The sequence below is a fragment of the Neolamprologus multifasciatus genome, chromosome 15 (genome assembly GCF_963576455.1).
Source record: "Neolamprologus multifasciatus chromosome 15, fNeoMul1.2, whole genome shotgun sequence".
Lineage (NCBI taxonomy): Eukaryota > Metazoa > Chordata > Actinopteri > Cichliformes > Cichlidae > Neolamprologus > Neolamprologus multifasciatus.
This window is the reverse complement of record NC_140453.1, coordinates 13,589,699-13,617,084: the sequence shown is the minus strand read 5'-3', so window position 1 is coordinate 13,617,084 and position 27,386 is coordinate 13,589,699. Positions and strand designations below refer to the sequence as shown.

Sequence of the window (27,386 nt, the reverse complement as noted above, 5' to 3'; positions counted from 1 at the left end):
TCAAGAGGAATGGAAAGGACGTTTAGCCGAATCTCACTGTGAGTGCTTTTTGTTCTTACATGAATTCGTATTTTATAGGTAGCCATTCAGACAAACACTGCACACTCTACTTTCCTATTTGAGTGTCAAATCGATTCATGTTTTATCAGTTAAAAGGATAAAAGTAATGTCCATGTGTAGCTTGTATTTTTATGCTGTAAATCCCATGTGTAATGCATTAACCTTTTGTAGAGGGAACCTAAAACCTGCCCTGTTGGTCACTGATGATGGACAAGCATTTGTATTCACGGTGTCTGAAATCTCAATTTACTGCTCACAGTAAAGAAGATTATTGCATCATTATTATTATTATTATGAACGTGTAAACCGGGCAGTGATTCCAGATAAAACCGCAGAGTAAATCGTAGAATATTTTCTGTTATTCGCCCCATCTAACCACTAATGCAGTTTACATCCACAAACGACTTGACATTTATTTGTTAAAATGGGCTACTAATTGACAGAGTTTAAAGAGAGTTGAGCTAACGAAGGGGAGAAAAATGACCAAAGATACCTTGTGAAGTCCTCACGGTTGCGAGGCTTATTAATTTGCTATTTTTTTCCCCGAGTGTTCCCATCTTTTTTTCCCCCCTCTCTTTGTTTGCCCACATCAATCACAACCACAGTGGAACAGTGTGAAAGATGTTCTCCTTCCTACCCAAACAGAGGTCCAGCTTGTATAAACAACGCTCCGAACCGCTAGCGGCTATAAAAGAAAATTCCACAGTCGGAATTAAGATTATCTGCTGGGCTGAGGAAATGACTAATCACCGGTTCTGTTTATTTTTTGGTTGCTTCGGGTGACATGTGGACAAAAAAAAAGAAAAAAATTGAGAATATGAGATATAGTGAAACTTAAAAGCATAACCGAAACATGAAACTAACTGTCTTTTTGTTTTCTTTTGTTTATTATTTTTCCTTGCTACCCCATCAGCATGTGACCAGCTTTCCTTAGGTGTGGCGGCCATTTTTGGCCCCTCACACAGCTCGTCAGCTAACGCGGTCCAGTCCATCTGCAATGCTTTGGGAGTGCCCCACATCCAGACCAAGTGGAAGCATCAGGTGTCAGACAACAGGGACTCGTACTATGTCAGCCTATACCCTGACTTCTCCTCCCTCAGCAGAGCCATTCTCGACCTGGTGCACTTCTTCAAGTGGAGAACAGTCACCGTGGTCTATGACGACAGCACAGGTACAGGTACAGTCGGTGTCTGTCTTCATTTTCCACTGGTGCGTGTTTTGTGTGATGATGGATGTGACAATTCTTAAAACCAACCAAAAAACAATGTCCAGTAAGAAAGAAGTACCAGGTGATCTACAAAAAGCAGCAGTGCTGCTCAGAGTTCAGAGAGTGCTTTGTAACCTGTCAAGTTAATTCAGAAATCAATAGCTTACTGTTCTGCCTTAGTCCTCCAGGTGCTGCCCATGTCAGTCTTCCAGGAGAGTGAGCAGCAGCAAGGAAAAAAAACGAGAACCACATTACCCAGAATGACCCTGTGTCTCTTCAGATTAATGCAATGCAGAATTGTAGTATGTGGGCGCTGACAACAGCCATTAATAACACACAGAGACACTTGATCTCTGAGGGTGGCAATCAAATGAGTCTCTGAGCCATTTTGTCTATCCTGTGACTTTGCAGAGTGCCTCGTAACGTGCTTTTTAAAAGGCCAGTCGTATTTTAGCTGGAGCACAGTGAGAGTTTTACAAGGTAAAGTATAATCACTCTAGAGAAGATAACAATATTCAAATGCGTATTCACAAGTTATGAGCTTTTTGGCATGACGTGGTTGACAAGTAAATGTAAGTAAATTACAGAGCAGAGAGGAGGATTAAATTTTCAGGTTGCCTAATGAATTCAATTTCTTCTCTCCACCAGTCTATATAGTCTTGTAGTTGACATCCTATGCAGCGCCTCTAAATAGATACGAGAGCCCTTTTGTTCCTTTTGAAAGCATCACTTTTACAGCCATTTGACTTCTTCAAGTGTCTCTTCTTCCACATCTGTGATATATTGTAAATAGCCAATCCTGCAGCGTTCTAGCACTCATACATTAACCTCAGCTGATATCCCATTGGCTCGTCCCGCTTGCCACATTATTTTGACTCATCTCCTTGACCTCCCCTCTCTTCCTACCTTGGAGCTCAGTATGTTAACACCCTCACTCTCCTGCAAACTGTCCCGGAGAGATGCCAAATGGGGTGATCTCTCACCTCTCTCTGCATCAGATAGGAGCTGCTTGGGCCTCCTCTGTGGTACGTATAGGCTGTAACACACCTGACGCCCTGAAAAGTGTGACAGCTGCACAGCCATGTTGTTTACCCCCTCCGTTTCCACCCGGTCTCAGGCTGTAATCACACAGCTTCATGCTCCAGAGCCCCGCTCTGCTGATTGGAGCCTATCTGACGGCTGACAGGAAAAACTATCAGAGGGGATAAAATATTCACACACAGCCGTTAGAAGATCCAGGGGGAAAGTCTGAAGGAATTAGCCAGAGCCCACAAACATCTACAATGACAGTGTTTCCCAAACGTTGAGCTCCCTTGACAGATTTTTTTTCCTAGCTTAACACCTCCCAAAGTGTCAGTTCGAACAAAAACAGGGAGACGCAGACATGCCCTAGAGTAGGGATCTATTGGGATTACCTGAGGAAAGCTGTATAGGTTCAGTATTCCTCCCTACAATGGTACTTTTCAAGGCGAGACCTGCATGTTCCTATTTCACACCAATCTTTCTATAGGCCTCAGGGAGACCCAGCCCCACTCACAGTAAGACCATTAAACTGCTCACACAGCACTTCATTTCAAAATAAAAAATAGGCTGAGCTATCTTAAAGTGGTTGAAAAAAAAAATCCTATCTCTCTCCAGTTCCCTCTCAAACTATCCTTGCTGCTCCATCCATTTTTATACCCATGACAAGTAATCATCTCTCCCATCAATCCAGCCTCTTTCATCCCTGGACTCTGAAGTTCTTTACTGAGGGAGAAACTCATTGTAATCTCATCACAGTATCTCCCGGAGAGCTTTCTACCTGAGCGTGTGGTCGAGAAATGAAAGGTGAAGATTGTAGCTCAATGTGTGACGAAGGCGCCGGGCTCCCTGGGGGCAAGTACAAGCTGGGCAAACAGAGCCTCTCTCATCAGAACACATCTGAAGTGTATGTGAGAGAGGCAGAAGAGGCAGGATTGACCACGGCTTTCCATCTGGATAAAAATTGAACCTATTCCGCGCTATTCTATGGTATCATGGAAGACAAGAGCAAATCACCATTTGGGAAGCTTCTTTCAGGATGGGACTTTCTGTAGGAGGTTGCAAAATGTGGCGCTCTCTATATTGTGGTTTTTGTTATAAAAGAGTGCAATGTGCTGGCTTGGTGTAACATTCTCTTGATAAGTCTGTAGCTGTCTGTTTGCTTGCCAAGCATGAGTAGGAGGATCAATAGACTGCGGATTTGGAAGACTTGCATATGAGCATATTTTTTCTGCTGAGAATACATGACTCCAATTGGTCTTCGTGGCCTCCTTAGAATCAGAGATACTTCAAAATGGTGGCACATCAAACACACAATGTTGCCGCATCTTTAAAATGGTCCTTTCACACTATACATGTATCCTCTTTGTCTGCAGGCCTCATTCGACTGCAGGAGCTGATCAAGGCACCTTCACGATACAACATTCGTTTGAAGATCCGACAGCTGCCCACAGAGACCAAGGACGCCAAGCCACTTCTGAAGGAGATGAAGAAGGCAAAGGAGTTCCATGTCATATTTGATTGTGGACATGAGATGGCTGCCTGGATCCTGAAACAGGTATCAACTCACCTTAATGAGCCCTGATACTCTCTTAGACTCACGGATGTCTGCAGCATTTGTGAACAGCATAAGTAATTTTATCACACTGTTTCCTGAATTTAGTTAAAAGTAAGCTAGCTACTGTATAAAATTTACATAATTTCCCCTTAAAGAAATTTTCACATGCTACTGAGTACCCAGACTCATATGTATATATATATATATATACACATATATATGTGCTAAAATAAGTCCATGTGTGATCCCTATCTTATTCTTTCTCTCTTTAAGAACTGCTGCAGATCTGTACATCTTTAATCTTTGTTTGTTAGATATCTACTCGTGGCCCGTCATAATGGATGCTTTCCATTGTACATATTTTTTTTCTTTTAAATTATAAAGTCTAATTCTGCTCACAGGCATGTTCAATTCATTTAGCAGAGGCGCATTATTAATGAGAACCGTGGGGGTTGTTGTTGAGCTCAAGTCTTCTCACAAGCATATTGCACAGTTGGAGTTCTCTCTATAGCTGTGTGTCAAAACTAATGATTCTTTATTGTGGCGCATATTTTGTTTGTTATTTATCGTTGCATGCACAATGCAGTGCCGAGCCCACATGGACTTAGGGTATAATGTACAGCGTATTGGGAGAAACATGAGCAATGTGGATGCATAGACTGATTTTTTTCAAGCAAAATTACTGTCAGTGTCATGATACCGTCTCGGCTCTGAGTGTAATAATAACCGAATAAGTCTGTTCATTAGTCATCAGGACAATTAAAAATGCCTTGGCAGGCCCCCGCTTTCACATTTTTTCCAGTCTCAGGTGCCTTTCTGACAGGTGTCAGGGTGGCAATATGTATTAAATAACAGGTCAATTAGTAATTCTAATACCGCAATTCATTAAGCTATTTGTAATTGACTTTTAGTTACTGCTTGCTTTTTATTTCTCCCTGTAGGCCCTGGCAATGGGTATGATGACGGAGTACTATCATTATATATTTACAACCTTGGTGAGTACCCTGGGACTTTTTTGTTGTTGACAAGATGTGATGATAGACTGTGTTTTGTTACTTTTTTTTCTTTTTGCACAGCCCCGTCCACTTGATAACGTGCTGTTTGGAGATATTTCTTCTTCTGAGCCTATTGTAGTGCAAACATTAATCTGTTTTTTTTTTTCCTTGTTGCAATGAAAAATTACCTGTCACTTTTTCATTTCTGAGAATACAATTTAATACCGCTAACCGAGAACTAGTCAAAGAAAAACATCCCATTATTTTCATTTTATGTGAGGCGTTTTGAACCCGAAGTGCAAGTTGACTTTGTGATCACAGAAACCGATGCCCTTGAAAGGCTGAGTCATTGTTATGCAGTCTATTATAAATATACCCTTTGCATTCCACTGCGTCTGTTGAGAAAGTTTAACTTTAATTTCTTTTCTAAATTCTGAACAACCTTCTCACCTCACCTGGCTGACCACTACCCAGAGTTTAGGAAACAAAAGCAGTTGCAGGTATTTTATTCTCACTCCAGCAGCGATTGAAGTTTGCTAAATTTCTTTGATCTAGCCGCTACAAAGATTGCTTCTCACACTCCAGATGAAAAGCAGCACATCTTCACTGAGCCCAGAGAACAGAAGACTGAGAGCTTAGATAATAGCCCTGAGCAGATGAGACTGTCACCCATTTGGTCCATTATAGCTCTAACAAACAAATAGCCCGCTGTGTTGTTTGGAACACAGTTGGAAAGGGTGAGGAAAAGGTTAGAGAAAACTGACCTGAAAAGACATTTACCATTGCAGAGGACATGTAACTATCCCTAGTGAATCCACATACAGTAAGAACCTGCCTAGATGAAAGGGGAGTGAGTGACAGCAGGTATGTCATTGGGAAAGGGAAGAGAATGGTGATTATAGGCCTCTTTCGGTGGCATGCTGTTTCTTGCCGGGATGGAAGCATGCCTACTTTAACATCAGTCAGTGTTTGGCAGAATTGGAAGCCAGTGTGCTGGCCCGAGATGCTGCACACTGGTACCAAGCCATTCATGCTGCTCTCGGAATAGGACAGCAAACATTGACCACGGCAGCCCCATTCTGCGTCCATCGCCCGCTGTTTCTCTGTCAACTGTGTTGTTGCATCCCAGAGACATCTGCCTGGTGAGATGCCAGACATGCTGCATGCGGGACAATTGGGTCGTCCTTTTCCGTCCACATGATAGATGGCAGTCCACCAAAAGCATGCCGGTAACCTTGAAAGGCTTGCCTTTATCAAGGCTACTGTCTCAGCATAAGATGAAATAGCTCCTGAAATCCCTTCAACTGCACCCTTTTGCGCTCCCTCATTTGGCAGTGGCTGCCGCTCAAACGTCGACTTGTAATTATGAAAATGAGCGATGTATAGCAGTGGAGGAGGGAAGATGAGAAAATCCAGTTTTTTTTTTTTCAGATCAAATGCAGTTACATTTCGATCTTTGCGTCTCTAGGACCTTTTCGCCCTTGACATGGAACCATATCGCTACAGTGGAGTCAACATGACCGGTTTCCGCATACTCAACACAGAAAACTCTCAGGTGTCGTCGATCATCGAGAAGTGGTCAATGGAGAGATTACAAGCCCCACCCAAGCCAGACTCGGGCCTGCTGGATGGATTCATGACGGTAGGCCCAAACCTTTTTATCTAAGATGTATCACTACTGTCCACATAAAAATAAAAACTACCCAAATAATTTGGATGCCATGCATAAAGTTTTCTGGTTTTGTTTTTTTGTTGGGGTTTTTTTTTTGATTGATGAAACAAAATGAGTGTTTTGAAATAGAGCGTAGCTGTGGAGGAAAAGAACTGTAACTGAGTACCAGTTGTCAATCACAAACTCAATTGTGAGGGGCTCCTGGGGTGGGTACCGCGTGGAGCTTTTGAGTTGGTGCTCCTGGGTCTAAATGCTCCGTAATGAGCTGGTGTGAATGGTAATAGCCGTTTATCTGCCCTCCTGCCTCTCACAACTCTCCTCTGGGAGCGTGGCCAAAATATGACAATCTGTCAGTGTTCATGCAGAGAGAGGGAGCAAATTGGATGGAAATTATGGCCCTGGTTTTTTAGGATGGCATCCAAAAAAGCATGGGATAAGGTGATTTGAAAGTGAAAATGGGAATGGAGCTCGTCATGGACGTTCAAGGTCCCTTTCTGGGTCTGTTGTTGTAAACAGTCAATTTACTCCACCTCCCTCACAACACCTTCCTTTGAGACAAACACCTTTTTTTTCCTTCTTTTAGCCTGCCTCTCTTTGTTCTTGCCAGATTTAAGATCTGGTTTCCAAAATCTGTGCAATGAAAGAAGAATCTTTTCATTAGAGACTTAAAGACAAGCCTTGAATTAGCCACAGTGCATGGTGTCTATTCGTATCAATCACAGCCTTACACACATGATCAAAAATGAACACACACCGTTTGTGATGAATTTAAATGTCTGTGTTTTTTTTAAATGTATCTACATATATTACAGCCTAAGTTATGTCAGAAATATTCAGCATGCACGGCTTTAAAACGGAAATGTAATATTCTATTTCCCTCAAGCATCGGCATGATGCACTTGATTTTTTTGTTTTTTTAAATCAATGGAAATTAATTGATTTCAGTGGAGATGGCTGAAGTGATTAATTAGCATTGCATGAATCATTTTGTCAGATTCTATCCTATGTATTGACATATCTCATTGGATTAGAATCACTGGGCTGAATAATAAATAATGCATCCAATAGCATGCTTGACGGAGTGCATGCTAGTCTTGGGTATTTTCGTTTCACCTTAAGACAGGTCTTTGTAATGAGCGAATGCAGAGAGCGCAGCCTGAATGTACAAACACTGCCATTTTGATGTTATATTAAATACATAATGGAGAAACGGTTTTGCTGCTCATATAAAATGATTCTGTACTTAGACGGAATATGAACGCGTTTTAAATAACAATCTGCTTTTCCGTAACGCAAATACAATTCTTTTTTTCTTTTTTTTTAGTCATCCCATAGATTTTCCCGATACTTCAGCTATACTGCCTCGGGTTAAAGGTGACACCTTTAAGGGTGTCATTAAATAAAGCGGTAGAGTGCTGCAGCGGCCAGCGTGTGACCTTCCACCCCCGACCTTGCCTCTAGCCTTTTATTTCTCCTCTCTGGTGCCGTGTTCCTTTTCTATGCAGTACAGAAGCCTTGCTGGGCTCTGGGCTTGTTTGTGCTCGGTGACCAGGCAACAGTTGTGTAGAGATGGTTACCAGGACAACGCCATCTGTGTCACCTTGTGATTGACTGAGATGAGAGGAGGTTTGGAAGGGGAGGGGTGAGGTGAAATGGGTTGCGGCAAAAAGTGGTGGTGGTGGGGGGGTGTTTGATGAGGAGGAGGGGCGAGAGAAGATTGGACAGAAAAGATGGGGGAGAGGGTGTTACAAATATTGAGAGGTGCATCTGATGTTTGCTTACGCCACTAGCCCGGTGTTGCAGGGTAGTGAATAATCACACAGACACTTGGTGCTTTGGGTGAGGCCAAGTGTCTGAGGAAAGGACGCATAATGAGAAGCCCTTCCTCAGACTAGGCAAGCTCGAAGCCGCAGACACACTGAGCCCCTGCCTCCTAACCCTGTTTGGCAGAGGTATCTCTGACATGGAAGGACACATAATCAAAGTAGCAGGGCTAATTAGTCCAGTTATTTTTGCGTGCGTGTGTGCGTGCGCTGTTGATCTTGCTTGTTTGTGTCGACTCTTAGACAATATCCCCCAAGTAATGTGAAGCTCAAGTTGTTTTAACCCTGCGTCGTGAGGTGAATTTACAGCAACTAAAGACCCGCAGCCCGTGTACTGAGAAATGCACCCAGCAGATTTATTAGATATCTCGTGTCTAATCTGATTATTATTTTGTCCCATCTGTTTCTAATTATTGCCTTCAGCTAATGAGATATTTGCTTTTAATGCTTTGTTTTAATTTGAATTATTTTAAATCCCCGATCGCTGAGCTAAGTATATACCAGGATTTAACTAAGGAGAAGGGAAGAGAGGAAAAAAAAAGAGCTTCCCAGTTGTACGCCTCGCTGAGGTTTTAGGCCTGGATATTTTCTGCATCTCCACCATTTCATTTATGTCTGCATTTCATTGAGCTATAATTACCACCACAGAGAGCTGGATGTTCTCCAGTGTCATCAAAACAATTGAAAATTCTGGTGTAATAGCTCATAATTATCACTCTCTTATTAGTAGAGAGCAGTTGTTTGGATAATATGCTGGCTATGACATGGGTGTTGCTGCTCCTTTCGATCACATGGGACAAAAATAAGACACATGGGTGAAATTAATTGAAAACAACAAACACTACACAGAAATGCTCCTCAACAAAGGCCACTGTAATCATTATAATAATAATAAGGATAAAATAGTTAGAGTTAGATTTGTAATTAATATGCACAGAGTGATTGGATAGCTCCCTTTTAGGTCCTTTTCATATAGTACACAAGAAAGTGCTAAATCTTTGGAAATCCTGAAGCTGTTCATATTTAACAGTGTATATGGTGATCATTTTAGCTATTCAGTGTAATTGCATTGCATTACTGCTTTGATGTGTAATTGTTAGTGGCAGCCTGGTGTTCCCCCTTGGGATAAAAATTACACGCCTAACAGAAAACGTTACATGCATATACCGGGTCCCATTTGCCAGATTTGCAACTTGCAAGCTGTGATTTGCAATATGAGATGATCTCCTGCATCCTAATTTTAACACATTTCATTAGGCTAAACAAACGGCTCGCACGTCGTGCCTGAGCACGCGAGAGCCCTTTAGCACTCGCACATGTACTAGTGAGTAAAATTGACTTGTGAAACGCGGCGCTGCCAAGTGCACACACCAGTTGTTTTTATAACACGTGCCTCTGGATGCTATTCTGAAAAGAAAATCTGGAGCACGCATGCATTTAAACAATGCGAAATGCAACATTTAATCGTTTTCTTCATTAGACTTCTCTCTTAATGCCGCATGACACGATGAATCCTCTGTGCCCCAGTTCCAGTCGAGACGTGTTTGCTTTCTCCGGTGGTTAACGCGTTTAAACGAAATAATTGCATGCGTATTATTGGAATGATCTCGTCATTACCACCAGTAACTACCAGATCAACAACGACTCAAATTCTATCAGCGGATTTAAATGCAGTGTTTGTGTGTGTCACAGATTGTGCCTTTTAAAATAATTTGTGATAAGTATACTTCATTTCTGTTTGGGTTCAAATTAGGGATAATGGGAGCAGAAAATGAATTAGGAAGAGAAAGAGGAGGAAGCAGTTTTGCCCAGAAATGGTGCACAGGGGGTAAAGAGCAGCAGGGAGAGAGATGAGAACAGATACCTAGCTGCATTAACGAGCACTGCTGGGAGTAAAGTGGGAGACACCCACACAGCGAGAGCAGAATGAAAAAGCTTGCTAGGTGGCTGCTACATGCCATTAACAATGGGTTTACCATGGATGTTTACATTTAAATGTGTGTTTGTGGAGCACAGCATGTATGTTCGAAACACCTACAGGAGGATTCAGTTGCCTGTTCCAAGAGGGGAGGACTTGGCTCAGATTTGGCATCACTACTGGGTTTGATACAGAGCATGACTGCCTGGAAACTGACAATAGGAAGACAATATTGACACACGAATCCCTCTCCCAGTGAGCTTCATTCATACAATATTCCAGCCAAATGAAGGTCCTCGGTGTGGGTGTTGAGCCAAATGTGGTGCTCCCCAGTGAGAATACTATTGAATGCATACTGTAATTTTGCTTGATATGAGTCACACGAGAAAAAAAAACTTGCTAGAAATTAAACTGAGCAGTTGAGGGAATCCTTTTATTTGTTCAAACTGACTTCTACCCCACAGCTGAAAGTTCAGCAGTATTATAAATATTCATCATTTATTATTTAGTGGGATTTTTTTTATAATTCTGTTTTGTACAGAGTTCAGCTGATACGTATTATTTTGAAATGTAAAATATCTCCTTCTTACCATCTCTGATAACAGCATTTATAGATTTTCTCAAACCTCCTCCAGTATCAGTCATTTTCTAATCAGTCATCATTACAACCTGGTCTGCTTTATATCGACAAACCGCTTTTCTTTGCGCGGAATCACAAGGCGCTTAGTTATTGTATTTGATATAGTACAGACAGAGCTAGCAGAACAAACGCCACATAGGTTCGCAGGTTGGTTGCGTCCATTAGAGCAATGTGATCCCCCCCTCCTCTGATCCCGGTTGGCAGAGGAGAGAGCCTTTTAAAGACAGCGACTGTGGAGAGCAGACACTCGATGCCCTGTGTCGGGCACCACCAGCTGGGCTTGGCACAGTATCAACATTATTAGCACCAGTGCTCCCTTGGTCCATAGAAGCCTTTTGTGAGTGAGAACAGCCAGGGAGAGAGGGGGGAATTAAAAGGCAGATTTATTATCCTGCTTTCCTTTGGTTTTACTTTCTCAAACACATTTTACTTCACTGTCTTGTTTGCTTGTTGTGTTTACCTTTTGTGTTAATAAAGCAAATCAAATGAAGCACAGTACGGACACGTTTTTACCTTTATATAAATGCGTAAAGATTAAACGCAGACCACACTACACATGCAAAGCAGAGATTCCTCTACAGTAATGTAAGCACACCCCCGCTGGTGTTATGTATAGGACAATAAGGGAATTTGCAATCAGAGACTGCAACCATCATCAGATCCCTATCATCCAAATAGCCCCTGGAGGCCAGTGCAAGCAGAAGAAGCTGTGTATTATGGTTGCACTTAAGCTCAGGAATATTGGGTGGCCTTGGGATCACTTGGCAAGCTATCATCTTTCAAGAAGCCATCCCTCCCACCTACACTCACAATCACATGGATGCTCAATATACATATATACATAATTCTTTTACAAAAATGTATAAACTGCCATTTCTTACTATTAAGCTAAAATAAATATCCTAAAAAATAAGAGAGAAATCCAGTAATCTTCTATAAGCAAGAGCTTCCAGACACATAAACACACAAACATACACAGATGCATACAAATGAGATATTAAAGAAAAAAACGAAAGAAAAAACATCGACCACAGGTCACTGTAGCGTCAGCAATGATTTTCCGAGTCAGTCCAAATTCTGACACATAGCTGTTTATTTGGTTGACTACTAACAAAGAATATGATTCAGATCATTTTCATTCTAATCAGAACATTCAACGACCCCCTCAGGATAAAGCTGATCACTCAGATTTTGTATTGATTTGCAGTGACGCAAACCATTGCGAGAAAAATAGCCCACAGCATTCTGGCAAGTGCAGGGTAAGAACCTGAAAAGGGCTCAGGTTTTTTCTTTCATTAAATATGAACATATCTTGGATCTTGTGCTGTTTACTTCTACTTTTCCACATTTCCAAATACCAATTTAGTTTCTAATTTCAAATGTGCATAATTGGACAACTTTTAATGTTTTTCCAGATGATTAAAATTCTTGTGTAAATATAATGCGCGTGAAAACTTTTGATAAAAATGTGTCTCTCGTATGCACCCATGAAAACTAAGAAGTATTTCGTGTCATTCTGCAAACCAGTTATTGCAGTTCATACACAAAAAACCTGCATCGCATAAACAACAGAGTTTCTTGTTGTTGTTGTTGTTGTTTGTTTTTTTTAATTGATACCATCTTGCTACTCTGGTAACCTGGGGAGAGACCCCCTAACAGTAAAATGGCCACTGTTAGCATTAACCCAGATGTAATTAACACTGCCTGTGTTGTTTAGACAGTGGATCAAGTGTGGACTCCTACATCCTCCATTTTCACTCTTCTCTCCTCTCTGGGCATGCGAGTCCAACAGATGGTAGGGAATTAAGAAGGACTGTTCAGTCCTTTAACAACCCTCCTCTCCTCCTTCACCACACTGCCGTTTAGATCTAGCATTCTGTCATAGCTGAAGCGTAGCTTTAAATGACCCCCTCATTTAATCATAAAACATGTTTTTTCTTCTTTCCGAGAGGTTGAATAGTAAAAGCTTTGTCACTCTGGAAATTTTGGAAGGCATTTGACATGAACTGAGGGAGATAAAAATCTTCAGAACAGGCACCTACTAGCCTCTTTAGCAAAACCTGGCTGGATGCTGATTAAATACGAGAAAAGGCCATCATATTAAACAGGCACTTAATCAGGTGAGGGTTAGGCTGCATGGTGTTAATTAAGGCGGACTCTGAAATGGACCGTGCTGCCAGAAGCATGCTGTTGCCTGAAGGGTCTGGTGGGACACCACCGCTCTGAGCAATCACGGTCTCTTTTTGTCAGACTTGATAAAGTAGTCAGGCACGGCATCATATTTGATATTTCGTGCATGTCGCAAGCTGTGATATTTTTAACCATGCTCGTATCTTGGCTCCAGAGATGGCGGGCAGTGTGTCACTTGGCTGGTTCATCGCGTTGTGGTTTTGAGTGAACATTTTTTTGGACGGGACTGTCAGACATTTTTTGCTACAGTCATTTCCAATTTAGCTTCTTGGTCTTGTTATGTGCTGGATTTTTAAAAATGGGGGGGGGGAAGTAAAACAAATCTTCGTAGGTAAACCCTAGCATTCTGGCAGCAACACCAGTAGTTTGTTTGGAGCAAACAGAAGATGGACTAGATAGTTGGCACGCGCTGCCTGGGCATATTTGAACTGCTTCACCAATTTAGCTGTGTAAACCAACTGTTTACAAAATCTGACTGGGATATAAACCTCTTGCTCTCTCTCCCCTTCTGCCTTGAGATTACAATTCATCAGCATTAAAGGGTTAAACAAGAAAATAGCATGAGCGGAGGTTAGCAATAAAAGAAGTCTTTGAAGCAAAAAGATCACTTAGACATTAATAAAAGCACTATGTAAGGTCAAAATGGAGGTTTTGTCAACATTAAAGCATCTGTCAATGTATGATAAGGGCACCTTAATAATTCTACATCAGTACTAAATCAATATATATAGACATCAAGCAGAGTTCTTTTCGCATTCTCATGATTCCCAGTGGACCCTCTCTTTCAAACCAAAAACCTCTGCAGTGTAGTCCTTTATTCCCCTTTAAAGTGTGCTTAAATCTACAATAAAACCATGAATGTGCTTTCACATAAATCCAGCCACCATCAATGAATCAGTTACCCAGGGGTCCTTGTTGGAAGAAGCGAGTTTTACTTCCCTGTGACAAAAACCTCATTTAAAAAAAAAAAAAAATCCACACGGCTGCTGCTCTGTTGCTTCAGCATGTGGAAATGCAATGTGAGAAAGGGATTAAACCTCTAATGCACAAAAGAAAAAGGGGGAAAAATAGCAGTGACGGCACTGGCAAAGCCCTCATACATTCATACTCTGAGCAATACTCACACGTGGCTCTGTGAAATACTTAAGAGAGCAACTGGGGAAGGCAGAGGGACGACAAAGGGGATGAAAGGGAGGAAGAGCCAGGCTGAAGGGGGGAGGGATCGGGGCAGAGCACAGGCAGGCAGAAAGCGAGGAAGACACACGGAGTGGAAAAGTTACGGACGGAGAGAGAGACGGCAGTACACTGAGTCGCAGTCACCCAAGGGTTTTTTTTCCTCCCCAAAATGATGTGAATGCCTGCTCTTCCCTCTCTGCTAGAGAACCCAGAAAAGCCATAATATGCCCCATAAATCACATATGTCACATTTCTGTGTTTTTTCCACTCTAGTCTTTTTCTTTCAAGAGCTGAACATTTGCACAATTCTCAGTGCAGTGACTTTCATCACCCAGGGTCTCATGTAAGACGCCACTGCAAGAAATACAGCACAGTGCAAAAGTTTTTGGCACCAACTTTTGGAAAGATGGTTTCAAATGCTACTGGGATTTTTTTCATATTCAAAAATACTAAACACTTAGTGTTTTAGTGGCCACTGTTTCACAGGATCACCTTTCTCGAGTACACTTGCTGAGAATTTCTCACTGAACTTGGCATTTAGGTTGTTAATAGCAACTTACCACAGTTTCTTGTGGATTTAGGCAGCATTAGTGTCTTTTTTCCTCACTTCATGCAGTCTCACGCTGACTCAAAGATGCTGAAATCTGGGCTCTGTGGGACCCATACCATCTGCTCTGGGATTCCTTGTTATTCTTATTGCTGAAAATACTCCCATCAAGTCTGGCTGCATGTTTAGTGTTATAATATTAAATTAATATCAGGCGTCTACCTAATGGTAGCGCATGATGAATGAGAGCAGAACTGCAGCACATGCTATATTGCAATTTATTTGTCATTGTACTAAAACTAGCAAAAACATGACAATGTAGACAGATTTTCTTAGGCATCAGAAACATCTGTAAACTGTTTTCTTCTTGGAAATGTTGGAATTCTCTGTTATTTGTCACTTGTTGGAATACATTTGCATTATTTTAACTCCAAAATCTGGCTAATGTGTCTCTGCTTTTGTGCAAGAACACAGAAAAAGAATTTGCAAAAACAAAAAAGTTTCTAATATGAAACTTTAGCTTTAACAGGGGGATCTAGTTAGCCCGTCTCCACCCCAAGGTAGCATTATCTTCATACCAGCTCGTCAAAATATGCCCAGTTGGTTATTTTTGTGCAAAACCACAGTTTTTATTACCTCTTCTATCTGCTAGCTGAATGCATCATAGGTGTTGGTGCCAGACGGGCTGGTCTGACTATTTTAAAAACTGATGACCTACTGGGATTTTCTCATACAACCATTTCTAGGAATGATAGAATAGTCTGAAAAAGAAAAAATCCAGTAAGTGCCAGTTCTCTGGGCAAACACGAAAGCATGGATCCATTCTGCCTTGCCTCAGTGCTTCAGTCTGCTGCTGGTGGTGGTGGGGGGTATTTTCTTGGCAGAGTTTGGGCCCTTTAATACCAACTGAACAGTGGAACTGAACTGAAAATGCCACAGCCTACCTGGGTGTTGTTGCTGACCACGTGCATCCCTTTACGACCACAGTGTACCCATCTTCAGATGACCGCTACCAGAAGGATAAAACGGCATGTCACAAAGCTCGGATCATCTCAAACTGTGGCAGTGAGTTCACTGTACTCAAATGGCCTCCACAGTCACCAGATTTAAATCCAATAGGGCACCTTTAGGTTGTGGTGGAACCACGATTCAATTCATGGATGTGCAGCTGACAAATCTGCAACAACTCTGTGATGCTGTCATATCAATATGGACAAGATTTCTTAGTAGCACCTTGCTGAATTTATGCCATGAAGAATTAATCTCCTCTGAAGGCACAAGAGGGATCAATCCAGTACAAAGTGTACCTTAAAAAAGCGCTTTGTATGTTTAAGCCACGAAGCGTGAACATGTTGAAAGATTGTGGCTACTGGGTTTAACTGTGTGGTTCTGAGTTAACATGCCTAGAGGAGTCTCCTTTTGTGTCTTGTTTTCGAAAAGGAAAAGCGCTTGCTCCAGTGTTTCAATCAACAAACGGTGGAAAGTGGTATTGATCTTCTGAGTCTCATCAAGTAATTAAACATCGAGCAATTAAGTATATTTTTCTAAATTGTTATTCTAAGTAATGGAGCTGGAAGTGACAGAGATGCTCAGCCATTGTCAGTGAGCTCAAATTTGTCTGAGCAGGCAGCTCGCTTTTGTTTTCCACACTGGTTGGAATTCAACGAACAATTATGTACAGACATTTCCCATCAGTGTCCATACTTTATACGAGAATTTAAATCTCGGCAGATTAAAAATAAATGCGATATCTCAGTGAGCGGGCCTGTGAGTGAGATCGCACGCCCTGATTGAAGTTTAAATTATAAACCATTCTGGGGATTTTTTTTAATAACAAAAGAAAAATCAAGAGACGATGTAGAGACGTAATTGTTAAAAAGTTTAGAAATGCCGCCATTTATCTGACAGCAGAATCTGAGACTCTAATGCTTCCACAGATGGTGCAGTCAAGCAGCACAAATACATATAAAAAAATGAAAGAAATGAATAATTACCTCCTTCTTCTATCAAATCATCAAACCCCATGGGTCCGCGTGTGATCCGAGGGCAGAGTGACTTCAGCTCCAAGAAAACAAAGAGCTTCCCTCTCTCCTGCTGACATTGTGACTCTGATGCTGACGGCAATGCTGTGGGGATGTGTGTTTGTTGGGGTGCATATTTTTACATGTTGTGTGCGTATGTGTTGTTGATCTGTACCTGGCATCTGCAGTGCAGTGATGCATGATAAATAACAGGTCATTGCAAATCTCATTAAGCCTAATCAGATGTGTGTGTGTATGTATGTGTATATATATATATATATATATATATATATATATATATATATATATATATATATATATATATATATATATATATATATATATATATATATATATATATATATATATATATATATATATATATATATATATACATATATATATATACATATATATATATATATATAATAGTGGAGTTTCACTGTTCATAAGCAGCCGTGGTGGTTGTGAGCGTGTGTGTCTGTTTATGTGTGTTTTGTTTATAGGAATGCTGTAAAGAGGATAGCTGATAGCTGAGGTGAGAAGAGAAAGAGAGATGTCGTTTTTCATGGCGCTACATTATCAGAGGAATTATGGCATTATGCACAGGTGGAGAGCCGGTGTGAATACTGATGCAGCGAAAATGAATATATTTGTATAAACACACACACACAGAGACAGACATGCACTCAGCAACTTGCTCGGTGGAGTTTGCAGTCCACCTGATTGAAATGAGGAAACTGCATGAAACTACGGCAAACCAGGCTTGCCTGTAGGAAGCTTGCACATTGAGGTTGGTCACTGTCTGAGAGCGATCTCCTTCATGTGCGTGTATTCGGTGTCCGCACGTCTCACTAATTGGTTCTCGCATGCATCTTAATATATTTGCATGTTACTCACGTATCAAGTTTATGAGAGGGGGGATATGCAGAGATGAACTAAGATATAAAGGACTAGAAAGGAAGATGTACTGTGCAGAGGTAAAATGCAAGTTGTAAATTGAAAGACAATTGTTTCTGGACTGGTACATTTAGTGGTGGTAATGAGCAGTGTTTGATTTCAGATGGTTATGTGGGTGTTTGAGTGAAAGAGAGCGAGAGAGAGAGGAGTGGGGAAAGAAAAGAGAAGGACAAGGAAACAAAGGTTTTGGGCATCTTCTTTGAAACCCTTTCTCTGCTGTATCTGAGTGTCCCAGGGGTTTGAGATTGGTTCCACTTAAAGCACTTAAAACACCCCACAGGACCTGTGCTTGGCTCTGTAATAAATATCAAGATCGCTCTTGGATTGTTTTTAAATTGAATGCAATCTGCCAGAACTATGAGCCATCATTTCATATTTTTTCCTCCTTGATCTTTGCTTCCACTTGATGCCAGCCTCGTTTTGCTTCCATCATAAAGGGATTTTCAGGAATAGTTCTGTTTCAGAGTCAGAAAAAGATCTTTGACTTATAAATCATTTGAGCCAGAAAATATCTGATATATCACAGAGATCAAAAGTTAAGAGATGTGGGAAATATCTCCACGAATGATTTTAAGAATGCTACCCATACATTCAGGGACCACTTCATTAGGTACACCTATTCAACTGCTCATTGGTGCAAATACCTAATTAGCCAATCATCTGGCAGCAACTAAATACACTGAGGATTGTAGGCATGGTCAAGATGACCTGTTCAAGTCCAAGCTAAAATAAAAAAAGAGGAGGGGGCGATTAAAGTGACTTTGAACATGACATAGTTGATGGTGCCAGATGGGCTTATCTGAGTATCTGCAGAACTACTGATCTAGTGGATTTTTTCCCACACAACTATCTCCAGGGTTAACAGAGAATGGTCTAAAAAATAGAAGATATCCTGGAAGCAGCAGTTCTCACTGCTTGAAGGCAACAGCAACTTAAATAACCACTCATTACAACCAAGATATGCAGAAGAGTTGAAGCACTGAAGCATTAATGGGCTACAGCAGCAGAAGATCACACTTAGGTGCCACTCTGGTCGTTTAGGAGCTTTAAACTAAGGCTTCACATGGACCAAAACTAGATAACATGGGAAAGGTTTCTGCTGCAGCATTCGGATAGTAGGGTCAGAATTTGGTCTAAACAACATGAAAGCATCAATCCATCTTGAATCAACACTTCAGGCTGCTGGAGGTGGTGTAATAGTGTGTTGAATATTTCCTTGGCTCAGGCCAACTGAGCACTGTTTAAACACCACAGCCTACATGAGTGTTGTTGCTTACTGTGTCCACCCCTTTATAACCACAGTGTATCTATATGTTGATGGCTGCCTGCAGCAGGATAATGTACCATGGCACAAAACTCTAATCATCTCAAACTGGTTTCTCGAACATGACAATGACTTCACTGTACTCAAATAGCCTCCACAGTCACCAGACCTAAATCCAACAGGGGAGAAGAACAAGAGATTCACAACACGGGTGTGCAGGGGACAAATCTGCAGCAACTGTGTGATGCTATCATGGCACTGACTGTTTCAAGCATTCTGTTGCCACAAAGAATTGAGGGAGTTCTGAAAGCAAAGGGGATCCAACTGGTACTAGAAAAAATCTACCTAATAAAGTGGCTCAAATAAAGGGGTGGATGGAGAAGTCAAAAGTGAAAACACAGCAGCATGCAGAACTGTGTTTATACTATAATACATGAAATATCCCATTGTTACTTAAACAATGCCTCATGTACCACCACCAACCTGTCTTCTGTGACCACAAATAAATACCTGTTGCCGATAATGTTTTTTTTTTTTTTAATCTAATTTTGCAATGGATGTGTACAGACAGCTCATCATAAAGTAGTCTGGCATTTATTCTACTATCTTAGCTGCTGTTTGTCAATTGTACTCATACTACATGGATTTCACCATAACATGTCTTCCTTGCCACTCTATTATCACATTTACTTGTAAAGCAGACATAATAACATCACAAATAACAATCACAAACGCTGTGTAAATTCAGAGGTCAGTCATAAAAATTATCATGTGAATGTGCAACTCCGCTCGGCTGTGCGGAGCTTTATGGAGAGTTTCAGCTCAGTAAAACAGCAAAACAGAGCAACTGTACTCTTTTGGTTCAGTCTCACCCCCCTCGTCGCAGCATTGACTGACACTGCTGCTCTGTATCAGCAGGAGGTATAAAATGCAACTGTTTACTAAAGGTTTATGATATCAACTGGAAATGGGGCACAATTTCACAGCTCATTTCAGCTGCCCCGTAAGTCAGCAAAGAGTCTTTTACTGTTTATGCAGGTTTAAAACCTTTCATATTTCAAAGCTTAGAAAATATTTGCCACTGAGGAAGATACCCTGCTTGTCTCCAGTGCATATTTATGTATTTGTGCTTAAGAAACTCTCCATATTTTTTTTAAAAGGAAATAAATAATTTGGACGAGAATAAAATCTTTATGGGTAGCCCTTTCTATGACAGCTTGGTAATCAGATGGACAGAAGGTAATAATAATGAAATAATGTGTTATTACCACTTAGTTACAAAGTACTAATAACCAAGTACTGTAATAGCTTGTATCGACAGTGGCTATTGTGGTTATATATGTCTAGCTGGGGGTTTCTTGTGTGTTTGTTTGTTTGTTGGCTTGTTTTTAAATATACTGACTTTCAAGTGGTCGTAACCTGATGTGCTGCGATAGGTCTAGGCTGCTGAGGGCCTTCCCATGATGCATTGAGTGTTTCTTCTTCACTCACCTTTTGTAATCACTGTGTGCTTACACACCACTCTGCATTTAATCATTAGTTACTATTAATCTCTGGCTCTCTTCCAGGCCTGTTTTCCTTCCTTCCGTCACCCCCAACCGGTCATGGCAGATGGCTGCTTCTGCCAGAGGTTTCTTCCTGTTAAATGAGCCTTTTTTTAAAATTCCTATTGTCGTCAAGTGCTTCCGCAAAGTTTAATTGTTGAAGTGTTCTTTGTATAATTGTAGGATCTTTGCCTTACAATATAAAGCACCTTGAGGTAATTGCAGTTGTGATTTGGTGCTATTTAAATAAAATTTAATTAAATTGAATTTTATTGATCATTATTAAGCCTACTTTCTGGCCCTTATTGCACAGTTAAATATAGTTAAATCCAATGTTACTTAGATATAACCATTGTTGAGGCAAGATGTCATTTGGTAATTATTTAGATATTAATTCATAATTTAGTGTTATAACATTCTGTTTCCTTATAGTACCTTCTTGTGTCCTTAATTCAATATTACCACATTATTACCAAGCTCTAATAGAAAAGTCTTCCTCTTTATGCTACAAATATCTTAGGAATAAACAAGCAGCTCAAAATCTGGCATTTCTTGAAGGTAAAGGCACAAGTTCATCTGTTAAGCTTTTCTAAAAATGAATCATCACTCTCCTGTCACACATCAAGCTTGTGTTTAAGCACTCCAATTTCACTTCACATGCAAAGCTATGAAAAGTGAACTAAAAATAGATTTCCAAGTAGGAAATTTTGATAGATTTTAGAAAACAAGATGTAAGGCTGTTATTCCCAGAAGTGTATTTCACAGAACATCTTTGTAGCCAAGACGATTAACTGAAAAGACAGTGCGCACCGCAGTTTGACCCAAAAGAATAAAGAGTTTGTCAATGGAGGAGTTGGAATGTGATATTGACTGATTTTGGAATGGGGGAAAAAAATCAAGTAGTTTAGAGGAAAGTTAAAAGGTCAGTGGCAAAATTTAAATGAAAAGGTATTTAAAAAAGAAATAGCAGGCTCGGCGATTTAATTTGAATTTCATAAATTCTGCAATGCCACAGCCAAACTAAAATCAATCAAAGAATATTATCCATGGAATAAATGCATTCAGAATGTGTTACATACTTTTGAAATTCAGTGCAGTGGACGGGGATTGAATGTGAATAATACTTATATAACTTCTTTTTTTTTTTTTTTTTACATAAATTGCTAAAATAACTTGATTCAGTCCAACAGCAAGTCTTAGTCGGCCAGCAAACGAATGATTGGACGTGACAAACTTTCCGTTCAAAGGAAAGAAAATAGTACTGACTGTGTTTAAAACTCCTCCTCGCTATTCAAGAAATAGAGTAGTGCAGTGACAGAGTCTTTTCCTAGTGAGTATTTGTCACGAACACCACACACACACACACACACACACACACACACACACTGCTGCCACTGGGAGAGCAGATATGGCCCTAGCTGTTCCCTTTTCCAGGAAAGCATTGGGGATGAAAGAGCGCAGAGATAGGTCTCCCATTCTCTGATCTACTGCTGCCTTTGACATCAGCAGTCGTCAACTCCAAAAGAAGAGGAGAAAAGGGGGGAAAGAAAAAAATCATCAATCTTCCCTTCACTGCAACCACACATGAACTCCATCAACTCTGTCTATTTTTCACTCCGTTTCTGCTACCAGGGAACTCTCTCTCTCTTTTTTTTCTTTGCTGTTAAAAGTAAGATGCATTCCTTTACCTGACCTCTCACCATTTATAAGGCTTGGTATAAAGTGCACAGAGAGCACACGCTTTCTCCTGCTTCTTGCCCTCATGTATGAAGTGGATGCTTCACAGCGCCTATAGAGCAAATATAGGGAACCAGCAGCTCGGCAGCCTCCTGCTACGTGTCGAGCTGCACTGAAGGCCAGCTCATTTTCTCTGGCAGCAAGCACATTCACAAAGATTCTATAGCTGCAAATACTTTGCGGTCTCAGAGTAACTCCTCTCACTTCCTCGCAGTTTGGTCATCCACGACTTGTCAAATAAGATCACCATAGTGTATTTCAGCCTGTGTGGGACCGTGGAAAGCGGATCTGCGATGAGCTGAGCGTGGAGTGTGTCAAACTGTGCGGACTGACGGCATGAAAAGAATTCATGTGTGCCAACTGGAGATAAATCACAGCTTGTCAGTGTGTGAGAAATTTCAGCTCCAGCGTTTACGCCCTTTGATGACTTATTATGAGGGTTATATGCATAGCTGTCTTAGGTGTTTTTCAGTGCAACCCTTTGTCCTTTGTACTTAGCATGTTACACTGAGTGTGCCAGAGAGAGAGTCGTCCTGTCTGCACCGGTGCCCGTTTTGCGCTCCCTCTCTCTGGGGAAACAGGCACACCCATCAGGAACCATTAGTCTTCACACTGACGTGGCGCCCTTCCACTGAGAGACTTTCCCTGGCAGAGCTTTCTGATTGCCTCAGACAGTGGTTGGATATTTTTACTAACAAGCTGAGACACTGTGCCATTTGTGTGGGGCATTTACTGCTGGCTCTACTCCTAATTCATGTTGTAGTGACTTATGACTAAAGCAAGTCATCTGAGACTTCACACAGTTTCTTATGTCCCTGCACAGGTGAATTAATGGGGAGATGAAAGGTTGTGTGGACAGAAGTATCAAGTGGTCTTATAAAATGTCTAATAGTATTACCCTCTTGTTTGCAGACCGATGCAGCCCTGATGTATGATGCCGTGCATGTGGTGGCGGTGGCAGTGCAGCAGTCGCAGCAGATCACTGTGAGCTCTCTGCAGTGTAATCGCCACAAGCCGTGGCGCTTTGGAGGGCGTTTCATCAACCTTATCAAAGAGGTATGAGGTCACTGTTTTCAGTGTGCACTCCAGCTTGACCTTTGACCTGTGGGATCTACTGAACATTGTACCTTTCTTATTGTGTTATATGGATTAGCGCAGTCATGTTTGCAAGCATTTTATGTGTGCATCTCTGTAATTATTTAGTTAACGCATGTGATACAGTTTCAGTGCAGCTTTCCAATCAACCTTTATTGGTCCAGAAAGCTGTGGTCATTTATCACAGAAACCATATAAGCATCTTAAATAAGTTTATTATCTAATCATTAAGTCTAAATAATCTTTATTTAAAAAAAATGAATCCGCAGAATTATCCAGTAACTACATTTTTTGTTGTTTGTGCCATTGTCTTTCAACCACACTTTCTCAGTGCATATCTCCACCCGTGTTTATATCAAAGGCTCTGCATGCCTCCTTAACTGTAGTCAGGGTCAGCCATTTGCTTTGTTCTACAAAGCTCTTTCATTCTCTGGATGGTATCATTGCAGGTAATTTTCAGAATGAGCCATTGTAGTAGCTGGTGCTTCCTCCCCCTCCTGTGTCTGCTATCACTCCCCATGCCCGTCTGTTCCTCCAATGGCTTTGAAGTGAAACTTCAAGCACAATGAACCACATGCATAATGAACTCTTACCTGTCAAACCTGCTTCTGTTCTCGCTGCTTTATTGTTTCTTGTTATGTTGTTGAGATAGACAGTAAGGGGAGAGCCAGATGGAATTCATAATTGGGAAAGAAAAACTTTTATGGTTAGGGGTTGGATTGATATTGCTGAGAAAGGCAATGTCTTAAGGTTAATGGAATGACTGCGCTCAGAGCTGAGGATTTTAGTTCATCGTGCTGTGTATTTCTATCTTTAGGCACACTGGGATGGTTTGACAGGACGTGTCCTTTTTAACAAGACCAACGGACTGAGAACTGACTTTGACCTAGATGTCATCAGTCTGAAGGAGGAGGGGCTGGAAAAGGTGTGTCACTCGTTGGTGTAGCTCGTGCTTACAGTCATGGCAAAAATAAAGTAAGCCCTCTTTCGATTCTGAGGAATCGCATTATAAAAAAAAAAACATGGTTAAAAAATAACATAAAAGTCTTAAAATGATACAACATCAGATGATCTACAAAACATTAAATATTACACAATGTTATTATTTATTTTTAAAATTAAGCCAAAATGCAAAAGTAGTGTGTGAAAAACTAAGTACATTGTCACTGCTTCCACAGGGATTAAGAAGGTAAGGAGCAGCCAAGTGCTGATAATCAAATGGACTTGATTAATTGATCATCAGTAAGTGTGAGCACCTCTATAAAATAAGAAGTTTTGGCTGTTTGCTGTTCTGGAGCTTTCGCCGTGAAGAAAAGACATTAGGAATAATCCTAACGAAGCAGTTGGTGCTGCCCATCAATCTGTGCCATTTCCAAATGATTTGGAATCTATCATTCTTGAATGAGAAAGATTATTTGCAAGTGGAAAACATTCAAAACAGTTGCCAGTCTTCCCAGGAGTGAACGTTCCAACAAATCCACACAGAGAGATCGCACGATGCAATGCTCAGAGAAAATAGAAAAACCCAAGAGCTACATCTCAGACTCTACACACCACAGTTATCATGTTAAATCCTAAAGTTCGTGACGTTACACTTAGAGAAAGACTAAACGGACTAAATGGCTTGGTTTAAAGGGATTTCAAGGGAAAGTCTCCTCTTTCTAAAATTAACATGGCAGCACAGCTTAGGTTTACAAAGCTGCGTCTGAACAAACTGCAAGATTTTTGGAGCGACGTCCTTCGGACAGATCAGATAAAAGTGGAGATGTCTGGCAATAATGTAGATCTCCATGTTTGTTGAAAACCAAACACAGCATATCAGCACAAACACCTCACACCAGCTGTCGAGTCCAGTAGCAGAGGGGTGATGATTTGGGCTTGTTTTGCAGACACGGGACCTGGGCACTTTGCAGTCACTTAGTCGACCATGAGTTCCCTTGTGTATCAAATTATTCTAGAGTCAAATGTGAGGCCATCTGTCCAACAGCTAAAGCTTGGTTGAAATTGGGTCATCCAACAGGCCAATACCCCAAGCACAGCTGCAGATCTACACCAGAGTGGCTAAAAAAGAGAAGAACTGAGGTTTTGCAATAGCTCAGTCCCTTTTTATTTATTTTTTAAAAAAAGTTAGAACTGAAAGAGGGTGTACTTTCTTTTTAGTATGACCATAAGTACCAAATGTAAGTTGGGGGGGGGGGGGGGGGGGTGATTTGAAGTGTTTCATTTCCCATCTGTAGACAAGAGGATATAAACTTGACTCTGAATTGTTTCAACAGATTGGAACATGGGATCCTCCCAGCGGTTTAAATATGACAGAGACTCACAAAAGCAAGACGTCCAACATCACTGATTCTCTGGCTAACAAATCCCTGCGTGTATCCACCATACTGGTAGACACGGCCGAATGAAAACACTAACAGCAGACACTCACAGTCTCAACTGCACCTGAAAAATATATAATACAAAACTCACAGACTTCTGCACTCCTACAGCAGTTTGTTTTCCCTGTACAGGAGGAGCCATATGTGATGTTTAAGAAGTCAGACAAGCCTCTATATGGGAACGATCGCTTCGAGGGCTACTGTATCGACCTGCTGAGGGAACTCTCCTCCATCCTGGGCTTCCGCTATGAGGTTCGATTAGTAGAAGATGGGAAGTACGGTGCGCTGGATGAGAGCACAGGCCAGTGGAACGGCATGGTGCGGGAGCTCATGGACCACGTGAGTCGGCACTCACCAGGGAGAAGACAACACTCAGTCATTAGAATAAAAACTATTATAATAATTAAAGCGAAACACTTTCTGCTTTCTATTAATCATATTTTATAATGGTCCACTAATTTTTCTTCATGTATTTTAATAAAGCTACTCCACATTGCAAGCTGATTCAAAACAATAAGAATTGAATCTCTAAATGCTCAAATGGGACTTTTTAAAAACCAAATCTTCTCATTATTAAGTCATTTGTGTCTTCATCTGCTGGTACAGTCGGAATATTTTATTTGTAAAAGGCAAAATTTATTTTCCACTTAGGCACAGCAGTCTGCCATATTCCTTCTTGTCCTTCTTTGTCTGAATGAATAAATCTTTGAAATTCTTCTTTGAAATGGAAACAGGCTGAAATATTGCTACTGAACAAGCACACGTCTTTAATATGAGATTACAGTGTTAACAAAAAAGGACCTCTTACTGTGTCGAGTTTCTTTGTGGCATCTGAAACTTTGAGAGACCAAATTATGTAGTCTTTCAGTTTCAAATATAAGGGTAAAAAAAAAGGTTAACTCCTGGGTTTTGCGGGTGCTGCGGCCTCAAGATTGATTTATACTTTTGCATCAAAGCTACAGCACAGCTTAAAATGCTTCTCCTCAGAAATGCAACTACGTGTTGCGTCGACACAGACCTCGACAACCATGCTTGGTCTGCTTAGTGGAAAGACAGGATATTGATCAGATAAAGCCTCTGTGAAACAAAATGTAATAGGCTGTAAAAGCAAGTAACCTGCCAATGTAGCTATGTGCCGTTTTCTCGTTTTCGGAGTGCTGCCAATCCTTTTATAGACTCAGTTCGTATATCTTCTTTCCTTCCTGCCTTTCAGTAACTATCAATATTTATTAGCTCTAAGTTAAACATACTTAGAGCTGTTTAAGCACACAAAGTAGCTCAGCACAATAAAAAGAAATGTCAGAGAAGCGAAGACGCACCAGCACACAAGTATGCTTCCAATGCTGTCTGCTCTTTGTGTAGGCTAGACAGTGGGAGTATAAAAAGATAAAGTTTTACTTGGCCTGATATGACCAGTAGCCTACAGTGCATGGCTACCCTTAGGTCATATTCACAAGTTAACTGCTATTGTTTGATGAATAAACTTCTGGGCCAAGTGATCAATGTTTCCCGGCTTCCACTGCAGCCAGCAAGAATTAGGAAAAGGGATAACGGATACTGAGGGAATGTGTATTTTAA

At 40.9% G+C, this 27,386-nt stretch overlaps 1 protein-coding gene and 1 long non-coding RNA gene across 2 annotated transcripts in view; one reads left to right on the top strand and one right to left on the bottom strand.

Annotated features, from left to right (window-relative positions):
* LOC146501744 (glutamate receptor ionotropic, kainate 2-like) overlaps positions 1–27,386 on the top strand; it is a 77,267-nt gene that overhangs the window by 18,061 nt on the left and 31,820 nt on the right. The window contains 8 exon segments of the mRNA XM_085132510.1: positions 974–1,237; positions 3,664–3,845; positions 4,787–4,840; positions 6,309–6,482; positions 23,245–23,388; positions 24,245–24,352; positions 25,704–25,817; positions 25,941–26,147. Of these exon segments, the coding sequence (XP_084988636.1) occupies positions 974–1,237; positions 3,664–3,845; positions 4,787–4,840; positions 6,309–6,482; positions 23,245–23,388; positions 24,245–24,352; positions 25,704–25,817; positions 25,941–26,147 (1,247 nt within the window).
* Positions 970–3,665, bottom strand: LOC146501745 (uncharacterized). Its single transcript, XR_014869307.1, has 2 exons — positions 1,435–3,665; positions 970–1,303 (listed from the first exon to the last, which is right to left on the bottom strand). It is a non-coding gene; the product is annotated as an uncharacterized LOC146501745 (long non-coding RNA).